Genomic DNA, 18758 nt, shown 5'->3' with positions numbered 1-18758 from the left:
AGTGGTGCAGCCACTCTGGAAAGCAGTGTGGAGGTTCCTCAGAAAATTAAAAATAGACCTACCCTATGACCCAGCAATAGCGCTGCTAGGAATTTACCCAAGGGATACAGGAGTCCTGATGCATAGGGGCACTTGTACCCCAATGTTTATAGCAGCACTCTCAACGATAGCCAAATTATGGAAAGAGCTTAAATGTCCATCAACAGATGAATGGATAAAGAAATTGTGGTTTATATACACAATGGAATACTATGTGACAATGAGAAAGAATGAAATATGGCCTTTTGTAGCAACGTGGATGGAACTGGAGAGTGTGATGCTAAGTGAAATAAGCCATACAGAGAAAGACAGATACCATATGGTTTCACTCTTATGTGGATCCTGAGAAACTTAACAGAAACCCATGGGGGAGGGGAAGGAAAAAAAAAAAAGAGGTTAGAGTGGGAGAGAGCCAAAGCATAAGAGACTGTTAAAAACTGAGAACAAACTGAGGGTTGATGGGGGGTGGGAGGGAGGGGAGGGTGGGGGATGGGTATTGAGGAGAGCACCTTTTGGGATGAGCACTGGGTGTTGTATGGAAACCAATTTGACAATAAATTTCATATATTGGAAAAAAAAATAAACGCAGGATAGCTTTACTACTCAATCATTTTCTTTAAAAAAAAAAAAGAATACAAACTACAAATACAGATCACTCTACTGAAAAGTATGTTTGTCATGGGAAAAGTATGAATTTCTTTAGTTTCTGAAGCCTGAGAAGGTTTGAGGGTCAAAAGTGAAGGAACTGCTCTCAAAGAAGGAGGAGCTGTGATAAAGGATGGAGAAGAGCCCAAGAGCAGGTTATCTGGAATAAGACAAAGGTCTTGCTACACACAGCAAGGTTGATAGAGTAGAATCCTACTATTTAGAGACTGAGGGGGATGGGCTAAGGGGGTTAAGGAAGAGTATGTGGTCATGTAGCCCTTTCTGCTCTAAGACAGAGGTGACAAAGTCATTTGCCCAGTGAAGGTTGGAGATGGATAAGGACTGGAGAAAAGAGGATGTTTGAGAAGACTAAAAACTGTGTGGAAAGACTGTTGTGAGCCATGCTAGAGTCCTTGGGTATGCAAGTAGAAGGATCAATGCCTAGACAGAAATATCTATTGGGAGGATTAAATGAGAAAAACTATGAAACGAACTGTCACAGTGCTTTGCATATTGTTGGTGCTCAACAAATACTAGACCTAGACCTACTCCAGTCTACCAACACAAAAGTGTCACAGGATCTCTGAGACCTATGAAGTGGGACAACACATGATGTTCCTTCCATGGGAAAATGTTGTCATATATGTACATCTGTAGAGATGGATTCACCCACTTATATGCATATGCACTCTCTCTACAGCTTTCTTTCATTCCGTTGAAAGCATTATAATGTTAAATGGTACGATGGGAAAAATAATACCTTTCTAAATGATGGAGCTAAAATAAATATGGATTTAAGTAGATTATTTTAAATAATTTCAGTAATAGCTATTATTAATCGGAAATATGGACTTTTCATTAGGAATTTCAAAAAGGTAAAAACTGATAGGAAACATTGATATGAATGGGTTGAAGACAGCCACTTTTAATACCTCAAAACTAGTTCCAGGGGGTGCCTGGGTGGGCTCAGTCAGTTAAGCGGCCAACTTCAGCTCATGTCGCAATCTCGCAGTTCATGAGTTCAAGCCCTGCATCAGGCTCTGTGCTGACAGCACGGAGCCTGCAGCCTGCTTTGGATTCTGTGTCTCCCTCTCTGTCTGACACTCCCCCTGCACATACTCTGTTTCTCCCTCTTTCTCAAAAAAAACATAAAACATTAAAAAAAACCCTCGTTCCTTTTGATGACTTTAGAACTTTAAGAGATTATAAAAATGACCCTACTTGTACCTCTTTCCTGCAATTAGCAGGGACACTGGGCTATTGCTACTTCTCCAGATAAATGCTTGTCATTTCCTTCTTTCTCCATGCCACCCATAAAAAACAAGATTTAGGGGTGCCTGGCTGGTTCAGTCTGTAGAGCATGTGACTCTTGATCTCAGGGTTGTGAGTTCAAGCCCCACGTTGGGTGCAGAGATTACTTAAAAAAATAAAATATTTTTAAAAACAAGATTTGTTTCTATATTACTGTATTTATTACTAGGAATTTTATGGTTTGTTTTCTTCAAAGTGGCTTATATCCCAAAGATTAGCTTTTTATATGCTTAACTCTACTATTCTTTGTCCCAAATTCTAATAGAATGTTATTTATTAAACTTAAAAAACATCTGTTTTTTCCTTTTCATTAATCAAGTCCACCACTTAACAATAGAATGTACACTGTTCAGGCTATGTATTTTATTCAATCTGCTACTACCCTGAGTTAGAATATTCTGTTTTTGTAAACTTAATTTATTTAAATGTATGCACAGAAACCTGCGCTACAAGCTCTACAAAGCAAACTGCCTAGAAAATCAAGTTAGACAGGAACCACAATATGCAAATTACATTTTTAAACTTTTCTGCATGATCTTTTAAAAAATTTACAGTTCTATTTTTCTTAATTCTCACAATATCTTCTTACTCAAATACGCAGTTAACAATTATATGAGAGAAAAATATTAGCCTTTGAAAATTATCTAAGTGAAAGATTTTTAAATATAGATAACTTCATACTTATTTATAATTAAAGAGCATTTTAATATGCCAATTTTCATCATTTTTCCCAAAGGAACTGATGCTCAACAGTGTTGAGTGAATGGCTGAATAAGTGAATTGTTTGGGCTGGGAATCCTAGCTGGGCTTATAATACACAGTTTTATCCAGTTATCTCAAAGGGGTAAAAAATTATCCTAATAAATTCTCCACTTAAAAATTTAATAGCACAGGGGCACCTGGGTGGCTCATTTGGTTAAGCGTCTGATTCTTGATTTCAGTTCAGGTCATGATCTCAAGGTTAGTGAGTTCGAGATCCACATCAGGCTCTGCACTGACAACACAGAGCGTGCTTGGGATTCTCGCTCTCTACCTCTCTCTCTCTCTCTCTCTCTCTAAAAATAAATGAGCACTTAAAAATATTTAATAGTACATTGAAAAGATTAAAAAGACAAAAATTTCACTTAAGAGCTGTCACCAGCTTGACAGCTAATAAGTCAAACGTGCCCTCACAGTTATTGCATAAACTCAAGCTTTTCGGTTTATTTTTTTATTATTTTGAATGTTTAGACAGGGCACATACTCTCCAGTCTATGGTAGGCTCCATCATCCCTCTTGTCTGAGACAAGACCTAATTAATAAATCCTTGTTATCTGCTTGGCCACTTAGCATTTGAATCTGGGATCTTAGATCTCCTAGGAAGGCAAAATGAACAGATGATCTTGTGACGTTATGATGTGTAACCACCTTTTGGATTTAGAAACATTTTATAGTTAACACAAAGCCACAGGAGGGGTGCCTGGGTGGCTCAGTTGTTTAAGTGTCTGACTTTGGCTCAGGTCATGATCTCATGGTTCGTGGGTTCGAGCCCCGCATTGGGCTCTGCACCGACAGTGAGGAGCCTACTTGGGATTCTCTCTCTCTCTCTCTCTCTCTCTCTCTCTCTCTCTGCCCCTGCCCCATCTGCGTGCACTCTCTCTCTCTAAATAAATAAATAAACTTTAAAAAAAAAGCCACAGGAAAAGAAAAAAGGAAAATTTAACAAAACCTAAGTTAGCAACAATATAAAGTAGAATCCATGACACTGGAGTTATGATACATTGTAGGAATAGCCCTAGTAAAGAAATTATAATCCTATTATTATCTACCAGCTTGGAAAGAAGTGAAAAGAAACCTAATTTTGGATAGTTTAAGTTGCTTAGTCACACTGTTTACATCTTATTGCTTGTATTTAATAATGTAAATTTATTAATAGTGTATTAAATCTGGGTTGGTCCTTCATAATTAGAATAACAGAATAAAAGGGGATCAGGAGACCAAGAGTAAGTATTCAACTACTAAAGGTCCTAGTCCAGATCAAAGATAAATTACTCATAAATAACACCTGTTCTCCTCTGATATGCCTTTGCCACCAATATCTCTCCTATTCTTAAAAGCTAACCTGAGCCTTGACACCAGCACAACTGCTACAACCTAGTACACTGTCAAAGCAAGAGCTCACCTTTCTCAAAGTGTACTTACTATCTGTATCGGACAACCACTCCTTAACAAAGAGTAACAACAGGTCTACAAATTTCAGTATCAGCAATTTAGCACTTAAATTCAGTACATAACTTAGATTACTGTATTAGAGTATGTTGGTTATAATGCAAAATATTCAATAACATATATATACAATGAACCATCTCTTCAATTATATTATGAACATCCTATTAGTAGAGATAATCTCTAAATTTTAGTCTTTCACAGCTCCTGGGACAGAACAAAATATTGCAGTCCCCATGGTACTGATTACCTGTTTTATTTGCAGGTTGAATTCCTTGAGGCTGAGTCAATTTAGTTTGAGTTTCTGGAATCTGAGGAATGTAGATTTTCTTGGGGATATCAAAATATTCTGGAAGGCTCAGTTCTGCTGTGTATGAAATGGACTTAGGCTTCTTCAACTTTGAGGTAGTAAAGAGAGCACAAGTCTGCAAATAAACAATCATTGGAATGTAATTCTCTTAGCCTTTACCTCCAAAACACACACAAAAAAGCATTTTATACTTAGACCCCTTATTTGTGAAAAAAATCCACCAACGGATTAATTAGTTCATTTCTTTAGACACAGTATTATTTAAATGGTGGAAGAGAACACTAACATGTTTTATACAATCAATGGAATCATCCTTTATTAAGACATGCTCAATGCCCCTTGCTGTAATCCTTTCCGTATTGAATTCGTTGCTACAGGGAAAAACCAATTTCACTGGTGAATGGCATTGAAAAAGTACTTTCTTCCTTGAGTTGATCCCTGTGCTGCTTAAAATCTAACCCATCAGTTCTAGTTCTTATGAGAACTACAGTTAGGGGTGCCTGGGTGACTCAGTTGGTTGAGGGTCTGACTCTTGATTCTGGCTCATGGTTGTGAGATCCTGACCCCTGTTGGGCTCCCTGCTGGGTGTGGGGCCTGCTTGGGGTTCTCCCTCTCCCATTCCTTCTGCCCCTCCCCTGCTCATTCTCTCTCTCTCTCTCTCTCTCTCTCTCTCTCTCTCTCTCTCAAGAAAAAAAAAAGAAAGAAAAAAAAACATGATCCCCTCTCTTTTGCTAATGACAATTTTGTAAGTATATGTGCATGTACATATACATATATGTATATTAGGTCCTGCCCCTCCATAGACACCCAAACCTACCTTTTTTTCTTTCTCCCTCTCCCATTCCAAACATACATTTTACACAGGTTTGATATTTTTAGTCCCTTCAGCCACTACTTATATAATGGGGGTGACAACAACTCACCATCATGCATATGATCCTCAAAACACAATCTAGTTCAATACTGTCCTTCCTAAAATGGAACACTGAAGAGAAAGCTGGCTCTCTAGGTGTGAACCAAGCAATGCAAAGCACAGAGGTAGGTGATCATTTATTTTTATTTGGATGCTCTACTGCTAACATAGCACAACCCAATGGTTAGACCAAGCACGCTTAAAGGCAGAGTAACCTGCGTTTATAACCCAACTCTAAATAAGTTTGGTCAGGCTATAACCAAAGCCACAAAGCCTTCATTTGTAAAATATGGGCAATAAAAGTACACACTGCCTATCCCTGGTGTGAATATTTAAAATGAAAACAAAATCCAGGTCCTTGGAACATATTTTGAGTACTTAGTAAATGTTTGCTATTAGTAGCATCACTGTCATCATCATTATCATGATCCTGGTCAGAGTATCATTACTCAACAAAAATAAATGTTAGTGCCATCGGCAATCTTCTTCATTCACCGGGTTTGTTATCTATAAACTCCACAGGAATTTTTTTTTTCTACAAAGTGACATTTTTCAACTACTTTATTTTGGAAACTAAAATCACGTCAATTAAAAAACAAATTAATTCATTTACATTTATCATTGTTGGTGTTTGGTTCATTTTTCGAGTCACTGTGAACAAATTATCTATTCACATCAGCAATTAGCTCTTTAATCTAAATGTATATCATCTGCCTTCTATATCTTTAAGTCATTGAGTCACGGTATATTAACATAGACTCTCTTCTTGGCCAAACTCTAGTCAGAGTCCTCCAAGCCCTTTACTCAGTAGGCCTCAACCTTGGCCTACAATAACTGCAGATTTTCAGTACAAATGATTTTTTTCTGCCTATCCCCTTCCCTCCCACATGTGCATGCACACACACACACATGTAGACTTGAACAAGCACTGACATAGTTTCTAACAATTCAAGGCCATACATAACCCTTGGATGATCCCACTTCCCCTTAAACTGCCTACCTCGGGCACCTGGGTGGCTCAGTTGGTTAAGCGTCCAACTTCGGCTCAGGTCATGATCTCACGGTCTGTGAGTTCGAGCCCCGCATTGGGCTCTGTGCTGACAGCTCAGAGCCTGGAGCCCGCTTCAGATTCTGTGTCTCCCTCTCTCTCTGACCCTCCCCTGTTCATGCTCTGTCTCTCTCTGTCTCAAAAATAAATAAACATTAAAAAAATAAAATTAAAAAAAAAAAACACTGCCTACCTGAAGGAGCTCAATGCTGCCACCAGAATATACTGTTTGTTCCAGTCAAAACCTGGTGATAGGTAGATACACCCCGAACCCCCTCTTAGGACAGTTACTTTAAAAAGCTTGCTATTATAAATCCTTTCTTCCTCCTCCACCCATTGCACTGTCTCCATTTTTCTCTCTCCTTTTTGAGATAAGTTTTCTACCACCTAGAACTGTCTTTTCAAGGTCCTCAGAATCAAGGAAACAGTAATCACAGCCAGGTAGGTACCTCATTCTAATTTGTACCACTGTCTCCAGTTATAAAGATCCTAGAAGTTCATTTCTCCTGCAGATAAGCATCAATGAACAAATCCAGATCACAGTGACCAACCCCCTCCCACTTATAAATGTCCACTTCCCTGACTCTGCTCATTATTATTAAGTTCCCAGCTTCCTTCATTAGTTTCTCACCCTCCCTTTAAAACTCTCAGTTTCTTCTGTGCAAATTTAAGTTCAGGTCATGCTGGATCCTTCTCCCTGTTTCAACAGTTAATGAATAAAGTCTCTCCTTACTGCTGTAACTAGTATCTAGCTTTGTTTATCTTTGACAGTATCAATAGGATTACTTCATGATTATAGTGCACTTAAATTATACAAATACAAAAACCATTGCCTTTACCTTTCTGAATTCTCACCAAGCAGATCTTTTAGATTTCCTTTTGTTTTAAATGCTTATTTATTTTGAGACAGAGGGAGAGAAAGAGAAAGAGAGAGAGCACACAAGCGGGGAAGGGGCAGAGAGAGAGAGAGAGAGAGAGAGAGAGAGAAAGAATTCCAAGCAGGCTCCACAGAGCCTGACATGGGGCCCAATCCCATGAAGCATGAGATCATGACCTGAACTGAAATCAAGAGTCAGACACTCAACTGACTGAGCCACCTAGGCACCCAGATTTCCTTTTTTAAACATATTATTAAATTCTAAATTTCAATGATTTTTTCTACCATTTATCCCAGGGTATATGGCATGGCTTTTAAAACATGAACTTGAGAAAATACAAGGAAACTACCTTGTAAGTTTTCTTTCCAGTGTCTCTGAATATATCATTAGAGTTGATTTAGTAATGACCAATAGAATATGAATTCAATAAACGAATGCTAATTGGTGAAGTGGCAGAAATTCATGGTCCTGACAAAAGATCCTGTCTCTCACAGTATATAAAGTAGATATATCAATTTGCTATTACTCTATAAATATTTCAAAAATTCAAATTCCACATGGTTGTATACCAAAAAAAAATTAGATATGCCACTTTTCTTTGGTAGAAAAGGAATTACATTTATTCAATTAGATTTAGTTCTAAACAGATTTATACCAAGATTGATTTTAGATTTTGTTATGCGGTTATTTTATGCTATAACAGCACATTCTAGACTTTTATTTCATTAGTCAATTTCATTGACTAGTGAAGTGAATATATCATTTGGACACTATACAGGGGAAGGAAAAGAGTAATGGACTGGGGGTAAAAACCTGGGTTCATTTCTATTCCGTCACAAATCAGTGGTGTGACCTTAGGTTACCATCTTACTACTTCAGATGCTTGGTTTGCAGGTCTGTAAGAGGTTGGACTATGTGTCTCTGAGTGTCTTGATTCCTTTTCTCAGCTTTAAAATACAACGTCTCTACCATGATCTGGGCTGTAATTGCCATCCTGTCGGTGAGGGCAACATAAGTCTTTTTTTTTTTTTTTTTTTTTTTTTTTTTTTTTTTTTTTTAATGCCTCAGTCATTTCTTTTTTTGTATTACAAGAGGAACTCTACCTCCTTTATGTTTCTCCATGGGGGTCACTGAAATAATTTGCAAAGTGCACATAAAAGCATGTTGGAAAAAAGGTGTGAAACACTATATAAGGAGAGAGTCTTTTTAAAATTAATCTTGTTTACTGTTCCGCTGTAAAAATTATTAGCATTATTATGGTTCAAGAGTGCACTGATAATTGCACTTGAAAAGAACCCTTTATGATTAGATGTGGATGAACAGAATAAGATGCATCTGTGAGTTCCGATTTGCTGCAGCTGGTTTTCTTAAACTGGCACATTCAACCCTTCTCGACTTATTTTGTGCATCTGGTAAGTTTTGGCTGAAATCAAAGATGTGTGATATTCACAGAATTCAAAGAAAATAGTAATCTTCAGGTAAAAAAAAACTTTTAATTTTTAAATTTAGAGGCTATTTAAAACATTTCAGTTTTAATTTTAAAAAAGGCAAGGGTCTTTCATAAATTATCGTTATGTTGTTGTTATTTCCAGCAACCAATTGGGAGATGTACACACACACAGATGCCTATCCTGCAAATGTGGTAAGTAGACAAGGGTAAGTACACAAGATGGCTCGGACTGTGAAAAATCAGTCTATGAGGCAACCTGGATAGATATGAAAACCTCAGGTTTAAAACGTTATTTGTTTGTTCAAGCACATATTCAATTCAATTAAACAATGGCAGAGCACGTCTCATGCACACGACAATTAGGGGTAAATAAAAACACATCATAACGATTTTTAGATTTCTAGGAATCCACAATCCTAGAGAAACAGGTAAATATAAAAATATATACTATACAAAACATAATTTGATAAATACAATAATAAACACAAAATGTCTGGATTACAGAGATGACTAAAAGAAGAGGGAGAAAAATAGAAACTATATACATGCATAAATAATAGAAAGGGGATCCACCGACAAAATCCATCTCCCTCCAGCATTTCTCATTTAAATAAAATGTTTTGTTAAGAGGTAAGAATGCTGAAAATAAATTTAAAAGGAAAGAGAGAGTGAGAGAACACACTGTGATAGGGTTAAAATTTGAAATGGCCACATATCAAGCATTTCTGTTGTAATACTGTACTGCAAGTTGAACAAAACCTTCCCAAATTCACTGCTCTTTCACAGAAGTAAGCATGTTGGTATGAGCTAAATAGAGCCAACAGCTTCGTGAATGGAGTCCGTAAATGGGTCAGTCCAGAGGGTGTGAGAACCTCAGGCCTTGATATTTTTGAGCTAATCAGAACTTAAAAGTTCAGGTCAACCCTAAAATACCATCAGTAAATGTTGGAGATCTGTGCTTATGCCGTACTGATTCTAGCATTCTGACAAATAAAAAAAGAAATCCTACAATGCCAAGTATTTTGTTGTAATATATGCAAATGAAGGTAATTCTCAAGCAAGGATGAAAACATTTACCATTTATTCCTTCACTGATGGAAGATTTAGTGACTACCTTTGGCACAGCACACTTTTTGAGGCACTGATGATATGAGAGTTAACTAAACAAATGTCTTTGCACAAATTCCCTTGCTGGAGATACACAATGAGTAAACAAATAAATATATTACTGTCAGGTGATAAATGCTATCTATAGAGAAAACTGAAGGAAGTGTGGTATTTGGAAAGTGCCTGGTCGATGTAAGCAATACTTTTTAAAAAATACAAAATAATTTTTTAAAAAATACAAGCATAATCTCATAATACAAGCATAATTCTAGCAGGCCTGAAGTAATTGAGGGAAGTAGCCTGTAATGTCTAGGGAAAATAAACCTCAGAAGTGCAGGGGGCATGGGGAGCATGCCTTGGACATTTGAACATCAGCAAGGAGGCCTATGCTGAGGGAGTGACATGAATGAATGGGCTCCAGTAGAGGTGAGATCAGGGAAGAGGCGGGACTGTCCAGGAGGGTCTTGAGGACCATGCTAAGGATGTTGGGTATTATTCTGAATGAGTTGGAGAGCCAACAGAGGAATGGGTGCAGCAGAAAAATGTGACCGGGTTTACATTTTAAAGAATCGCTTTGTTGCCTCTGTGGAGGTTCGACTGTACCGAACTCCATTTATAAATAGAGTTCAAGATATAATAACAGATTCTACAGTAACAGTAATAATAACAAGAACAACAATGCCATACATAGAGCACTTTATATAATAGGTAATGTGGTAAGCATTTTACGTGATTGTCTCACTTAGCTTCCGTCAATTACCACTATCTTCAGATTAAAAGTACAAAAATTGAAGATTGATGATTTTTAAGGAATCAGCCCACAGTTACACAGGTAGACAGTGTCAGAGTCTGGATTCTCAGCCTGGTAGTCTGACCGCAGGGATGACCCTCTCTGGATGCACAGAATATCCTGGACAACTTGCAGAACATGTTTCTCCCCACCCTGCCTTCCCTTACTTTAAGTTCTTGAGGGCATTCTAATGTGTAGTCAGAACAGAGGACAACTGGGAATGAAGGGATTACACCGCAATGCCTAAAATTACTAGTATGCGAAGTCACCAGTAATCTAGTTATTACTATTAAAATTAGCACTCATGCTAACATTAATAGAACGCTTTGTTTCAGATTTATTTAATGTGGTTTAAAAAAAAAAAAAAAAAGCTACTGAGCCATCCTTCTGGGGAAAACCAGCATTCATCATTTCTCTATGTCAAAATGTTATGATTAACAACTCTGTATATTTTTAAAAGGAGAAAAAAGTGCATCATCTGTCCTCCATTCTCACCTCAATCTTCGTCAGCCCCAGGAGGGCGATGGCCACGCGAACACTACTGCTCTCCAGAGTGCCTGTGATCAACCGTCGCTCATACTCTATATCCGACATCTGCTGCTGTGCTGCAAAAGCCAAGGCCTTCTCCTTGGCTTCATTAGTCAGTGGCAACTTAAGGTCCACATCCAAGACCTGACGGAGCTCACATTTCAAATACAGAACAGGATTGTCCTTACTTAACACTAGGGGAAGCAAAAACATGTAAGGCTTCAATGATCACTTATGCTCTTGACCTTGCTATTCAGGATGGACTTGGAAGGCTGGAAATATAAAACTGCAGGTGTGACCTTCATTAACTAGAGTAACACAGGTAACTCATTTTGAGTAGTCCTAATTCAGTAATTCAAGAGTAAGTCTTCAGGAATCAAAGATATTTTGCTGGTATCTCTAAAAAGAATGCTCAAAAGAACTCAAAGGGTTCTTTCATAGAAATACCAGCATGTTCAAACATGAAGCCATCATTGTGCTATCAGTGATTAGAAGCTAAGGGAAGTAGAAATAAATGTAAAGACATCTGTCAGAGACTGGCAAAAACTGTCTTTTTCTTCCACTAACAACCTTACACTTTAGAATGGAGGGTACAAATTCAGGGTGCAAGTTCAGGTAATATATTACAATATATACAATTTGGGAATACAGTGATTTCCAAACTATTCAGGAAACTGAAAATTTGGTGAGTAAATACTTCGAATGCCAAATTTCAATATTTATCCAAAGAATGAAAAAATAAGGATTTAAAAAAAAATCACCACTGACATTCATTGTTAAACTGGTGCTCTATTCCATGGATGTTGACATAATAAAGTTAAAAGGGATCCTTTTAAAACCTAATTATTTCTGGAAAAACTTGCTAGGAGTATGCTTGGATGACTATATGAGGAACAGTCCCATCCCTAGACATTTTAAATGAAATAAAACACACGTATACTCTACCTTCCTCTGGAGAACTGCTGTAGTCAAGTGGAGTTGAGGAATCCGTTGGGTGGAAGTTGGAAGGCAATGGGACCGTACCTTTTCCTTCCACAACATAAATTAATTCTCCAATCTAAAATACAACCACACAGTGATATTAAATTCCAAAAGCTCAGAAAAAATTAGGAAACATCTTTCTGCTGTGAGAAAAATCTGTATACTATAAAAACATCCATGCATTGTGCATTGCTAAGCAACGTAAGCCCTAAATGAGGGGCGAGAGGTAAGGCTTAAATATTAGTCTTCCCACAGTGTGGGGGAAACTTTGTACGCACCCAGAGCGGGGAGGAGGATTAAGAAGACACCAGGATAGCACTGACAGCAGTTGATCTTTGTAGCTGTGAATATCCTTGGCAGACTGCTAGCTTAAATCACATAAACAACCAAGGAAGAAAGAAATATTTTTTTTCCTTCATTCTGTAATTTATTGTTGGAGGGGAGTGATATCACTTCTGCAGGATGTCTGAGTCCCCAAGTGTCTATATTTTAAAGTGCAAGCTTTCAAAATGAGCGTATGAGGGTCTGCAGATCTTTTAGAGTAATTAGGCAAGAAATGCAGAAGACTAAACAGAGAGAGTGAAAATAAAAGTGGGGTCAGTGCAGGGGCAGCAACATAATATAAGCAAAGATCAGTAAAGACGGACAGGCTTGGTTTCAACTCTGGTACTGTCACTTACTAGCTACTAAGCCTCAGGCAAGTTTGCCACATCTCTGACTTTCAGTCTCGGCCTCTGTGAAATGGGATGATTAAAAAGAAAAAAAAAAACAGTACATTTTAGAAATCTAGAGATTAAAAGAAAAGGAAGAGGAGACAGGGAGTCTCAAGAGACATCATACAATCCCAGTGGATGAATATTATTTAGATCTTGATTCTGAAGGGAAGCAGAAAATGTCACGCCAGAATGTGTTGCTTTGGTATATTGATAATTTGAGTTGTAGGCACTTGAAAGATATCAAATGCAAGGAGAGGCTTTCTTTGAACTCGCCTTATCTGCATAAAGACAGATCCTCCAAAAGAAATTCAAGTATCATAAATTCCCTTCCTAAGAGTTTCATCAACCAAGGATTAACTCTTATCAGAAGAAGAGACTAGAAGTTGACACTGTACAGTGACAACCTGTCACAAAGTATCATGTCTCCCATCTATTCTTCTAAGGGCCCATTCATCTTTCCTAAAAATCATTTACTCCCCTCTAAGTGGCCAACATCCCTTCTCCCCTTTCCCTATTTAGATGGTATTTAAGCCTGAATTCTAAGCCACCTTGAGGGGTCATTCATTTTTCCTTGGGTATCTCTCATGAATACAGGAGGTATACATGTTAATGTCTATTTTTTTTCTTGTTAATCTATCTTTTATTACAAGAGTCTCAGGCAATAATTCAGAAGGGCGGAAGAAAAATTATTTTTCCTCCGCTACAGTTCAAACAAAGACAAAGAAAGTGACAGAAAAAATGTACAATCATGAGACAATCAGGGAAATAGGAACAATGCCTTGTGGTTGGATGTTAAGAAAAAAATTTACAATATATTTAGTAATAATGGTATCATGGTTATGTCAAAAAACCGAAATCTTTTTGTTATAGAGACACTTTCTGAATTATTTGTGAATAAAATTATGTGATAATTGGGATTTGAGTCATTATAACAATGTAACGTGTTAGGTCCTGCACTGTTGAAGATGAGAGAAAGGTACAGGGGGATTTATTGCAGTTTTTATTTCTACAATTGTATTTTATATTTTCCATAATAAAGGCTTTAAAAAAATGCTTACATCTTAAGAAATAGAATGATAGTAAAGATGTGGTAAGGACTCAATGAGGTAACACATATCAGGAATCTAACCCTTTGAGATCACTCTAAATGGAAAGGGACCATTCTTTGAGGGCATAGCTTCCCAAACTTTCATGACATATAAATCACCTGTGAAAATGCAGGTCTGACTCTAGAGATCTGGAGTGGGTCGAGACCTGACAGGATCAATGAAAATGAGCACTGGCAAATTTAGGGCTAAGCCATACAATGCAGAACCTTCTACCAGAATGGCCTTACAACAGACATGCAACTAACTATGAAGAAAGCAAAACAGAACAAACTTAGCTTCCAAGCTGGGACTTGTCACTGGTCTGAACTGCCCTACAATCTTAAAACAATATTAACTGTATGTCTGAGAGACTACTCCAGAGAGAGCGTACATAAATGATATAAAAGAAAACTGATCACATAATAAAAATACATATTCCAAAATATTGTAAATATCCTAGATAACAAGAGAAATGGCAAACACTGAAAGTGAGTCTGGAAACAATATAAGAATAAACCATTTCTGGTTGTGAGGTCAATTTATTTACAGCTTCATTATCCTTCCCCAATTGGGATTTGTTTATAATAAATTAACTATCATTTACTTTCATGTGATAATGTTCCATAGAATTTTATTAATTATGACCCATAATTATCTTCACTTCATGCTGAAAAAAGAAATATGGAAAACTTTGAATGTTTTAAATTGTTTAGCATTTAAATCCATGCACTCCTGGTAATAAACAGTATATTATATGAAATTTTCATAGAGTAATATTTCCTAAGCAACCTTGTACTTTGCAAATATAAATCTAACCTAGCCATCTGAAATGGGTTTTCTGTGTATGCATGTTTTATTCCAAATACAAGTGAGTGGTCAATACTACTGATGAAATTTTCAATGATAATTCAAGTACAAAGGTTCAATAGCGACCAGAAAAAACAATATATTCAGTTTTCACTTTTATTTTACTTTTTTTCTCATTTTTATTTTTATCTAAAAAAATCAGTTGTTCTACCCAAAATATAGTATTCATAAGAAATTAGACTCGGTGAGTATAAAGTTATCAGAATTACATGTTTTCTTAAATGTGTGCCTGAATGAAACCTGGTCTCTAGCTGCAGAAAATAACTACCAACTCATGGGTGTTGATCCAAAAGGAGCAAAGTACTATTTGCTAGAATATTTCCCTTAAATAGAAATGACAGGGGCACCTGGGTGGCTCAGTCGGTTGAGCATCCGACTTCAGCTCAGGTCATGATCTCATGGTTCAAGGGTTCAAGTCCGGCTTCAGGTTCTGAGCTGTCAGCACAGAGCCTGAAGCCTGCTTCAGATTCTGTGTCTCCTCTGTCTCTACCCTTTCCCAATTCGCGTTCTGTCTCTCTCTCTCTCTCTCTCTCTCTCTCTCTCTCTCAAAAATAAACATTAAAGAAAAAAATGATAAAAAGCCTCCTAGCCATGAAATATCAGTAACTAAAACTCCATTCAATTCCATTTAATGCCACATCTTATTCAGACGATACATTATCATTTCTCAAAAACTATTTTGTCTAACTTGTTCACTTTCAGTGTTCTTTTTTATTAAAAAGTAACTTAATATAATTGAAAATAATGCCTGTGTCAGAAAATTGTTCAGGAAAATCAACTGCGGTATCGTCTAATTATTTCACTCTACTCTTCTGGCAATAAAATCAGACCAGGAAAGGAATACAAATGCAATAAACAACTCCTTTAAAGTGGAGAAGCCCTTTACATTCCAAGCCTGGAGGCTGTGACAAAGGAAATGAAATGATCTGACACATAACAGACACGTATCAATGTGAGCTATTCTAGGAGTCTATTAAATTTCCTTTCTGCCCTTAATTTCATATTTTACAGTCAGATGTTTACTTAGATTTTTATTATATTTTCCAGAAGGATGCCAAAGCCCATTGTCCACTGTGAGAAACCCTCACAAAAGACATTTTGTTCTTCTTGTGTATCTAGTTAAATTGTAGTCCTCAAATAACACAGTTGCATGCAAATTTACAAGACCAGCTGTTAATGACCTAGAAATGAGGAACACAAACAATGAATTGGCAGAAAAGTTTTAATCCCAGCTCTGCTACTAATTAGCTGGGTAACCTTGGACATGTCATGGGTGCCCTCCAGACCCAAACAACCTTAATCTTTAGAGAAAATATAAAAAGCATTTTATACAGAAAACCCCCATGTTGTTTCACAGGTCTTAAAATTCTACTTATTCTCTAATCTTGGGCCTAGATTTTGCTAGGTTTTATAATTTGTTTGAACTGACTGAACAATGTTATATTATTCTGACGACTAAACAGGCACGTGAGAGCTAAGTTAAAACTCTAAAATGTTAGATTCATACACTAGAGAACATTTATCATTGTAGGTGGCTCTTTGACATTACCATAATTATAATGTGAAACTGACCAGTAAGAATAATCACTGTTCTTTTAAAATACTATTCTTCATAGAATGATTGTTCTAAGAGACTCAGTAAGGGTGAAAAGAAAATGTATAAAGAGATCTGTATGCTTGCACTAAAAAGCACAACTTTCTTAACACAATTTCAACAGTCTTAATTGCATGCTTGAGCGATTATTTCCGACATTTTGAGAAAGCAACATATATTTACACAGCACAAAATATGAATTATTTAATAAAAATATATGGTATATTGTACAAAAACATCTTGCCAAATAATAGGAAGCTGGGCCTAGACTCTAGAAGTTATGGAGGCAATGGGATTGACAATCACTCTTTGTCTTTATCACTGTCTTTCTCAGAATAGTTTCTATTGCTGTTCATCTATTTGCTATCAATTGTTCTGTAAGTAAATGAAAATTTGCTTCCCTTCAACTGCGAACATCATGCAAACTGTCATTAAGATTAATCTTTTTTAATATTAAAAAAATTTTTTAATTTTATTTTAGAGAGAGAGAGTGTGTGTGTGTGTGTGTGTGAGAGAGAGAGAGAGTGGGGTCTCAAGAGAGGCAGAGGGGGGGCGAGAGAGAGAAAGAGAGAGAGAATCCTAAGCAGGCTCCAGGCCCAGCCCAGAACCTGACATGGGGCTCAATCCCATGACCCTGGGAACATGACCTGAGACAAAACCAAGATTTGGACACTCAACCCGGGGACCCCAATATTGATCTTGATATCATCACCTTTGCAGTTCTTTCTTGTCCCCTTGCTCCTTCCCCCAAATCCAACATCATCACCTCTTCTTTCACCATTGCTTTTTCACATCCTTCTGTCTTTATTGCTAGTATGCAAAAAGCAGAAGGCAAGAGAGAACAGAGATATGTGGAGTGGTGTCATAGATTACAAGAGTCTCTGAACCAGTCCCTTGATCTCCAGTCTCTTTCTCCAACTCTTAATCTACTCTTTGTTTTCGCTCCAGAGATGCTTTCTAAAACAAAGATGAAATCAGGTCATGCCTCTGCTCATTACCTTCCTGCTTTCAATAACAGTGATTGTAACAATATAATTAAGTTATTCAACTAAAATTTCACTATCTTCCTCATTTTCTTCTCATGTTTTTCTTGAAAAACGCTGCAGGATTGGGGTGCCTGGGTGGCTCAGTCCGTTAAGTGTCTGACTTTGGCTTGGGTCATGATTTCATGGTTTGTGAGTTTGAGTCCCACGTGCTGACAGTGTAGAGCCTGGAGCCTGCTTCGGATTCTGAGTCTCCCTCTCTTCGCTCCTCTCCAGCTCATGCTTGTGCTCTCTCTCTCTCTCTCTCTCAAAAATAAATAAACATTAAAAAATTAAAAAAAAAAGACAAAGGTTGCAGGGCTAATTGCAGGATGATGGTCTCACAGAAAGGAGGATGGGTCAAGTGGGAGAAGGCTTTGCAGCATGGAGGGGGCTCAAACTACGTGTAGTTTTGTGAACATTTACCACAATGATCTAGAGTTTAAAGTTCACTTAACCTGCCTCCAAATTGTCAGCAGGCATCATAAGATTAGTAAATGTTTCATAGTGTTTATGGCCCAGATGGGATTTCAATTTCTCTCTGCTTCCCTGGTAAAAAACTCATGGGTATGGGGAGGAGTGTAGTTAGCAAAACAACAGCAACAACAAAAAATGCAGTTGTAGGGGCATCTGGGTGGCTCAGCTGGTTAAGTGGACGACTCTTGATTTTGGCTCAGGTCATGAATTCCTGGTTTGTGGGTTCGAGCCCCGCATTGGGCTCTGTGCTGACAGCATAGAGCCTGCTTGGGATTTTCTCCATCCCTCTCTCTCTGCCCCTCCCCACTTGCTCTCTCTCTCTCCCTCTCAAAATGAATAAATAAACTCCAAAAAAGGGGCACCTGGGTGGCTCAATCAGTTAAGCAGTAGACTCTTGATGTTAGTTCGGGTTATGATCTCATGGTTTGTGGGTTCAAGACTTGTGTCTGGCTCTGTGCAGACAGCTCAGAACCTGGAGCCTGCTTCAGATTATGTGTCTTTCTGCCCGTCTCTGCCTCTCCCCTCTGACTCTTTCTCTCAAAAATAAATCAACATTAAAAAAATTTATAAACTTAAAAAAAAATACAGTTGTAACAAACTGAATAAAAAATCAAAAGGTGAATGAAACATGGCTTGCCTTTAAAAATCATAGAAAAGTGGGGTGCCTGGGTGTCTCGGTTGGTTAAGCATACAACTTTGGCTCAGGTCATGATCTCACAGTTCAGGAGTTTAAGCCCCACGTCGGGATCTGTGCTGACAGCTCAGAGCTGGAGCCTGCTTTAGATTTTG

The 18758-nt window shown here is 37.5% G+C and overlaps 1 protein-coding gene across 1 annotated transcript in view; it reads right to left on the bottom strand.

The window, feature by feature from the left end:
- CFAP47 (cilia and flagella associated protein 47) overlaps positions 1–18758 on the bottom strand; it is a 540470-nt gene that overhangs the window by 221557 nt on the left and 300155 nt on the right. The window contains exons 44-46 of the mRNA XM_058712583.1: positions 12170–12281; positions 11192–11418; positions 4451–4625 (exon numbers count right to left, since the gene is read on the bottom strand). Of these exons, the coding sequence (XP_058568566.1) occupies positions 4451–4625; positions 11192–11418; positions 12170–12281 (514 nt within the window). The remainder of the gene's footprint in view (positions 1–4450; positions 4626–11191; positions 11419–12169; positions 12282–18758) is intronic.

This window comes from Neofelis nebulosa, chromosome X (assembly GCF_028018385.1).
Source record: "Neofelis nebulosa isolate mNeoNeb1 chromosome X, mNeoNeb1.pri, whole genome shotgun sequence".
Taxonomy (NCBI): Eukaryota; Metazoa; Chordata; class Mammalia; order Carnivora; family Felidae; genus Neofelis; species Neofelis nebulosa.
Note: the sequence above shows the minus strand (reverse complement) of the source record. Positions and strands in the feature narration are given on the sequence as shown.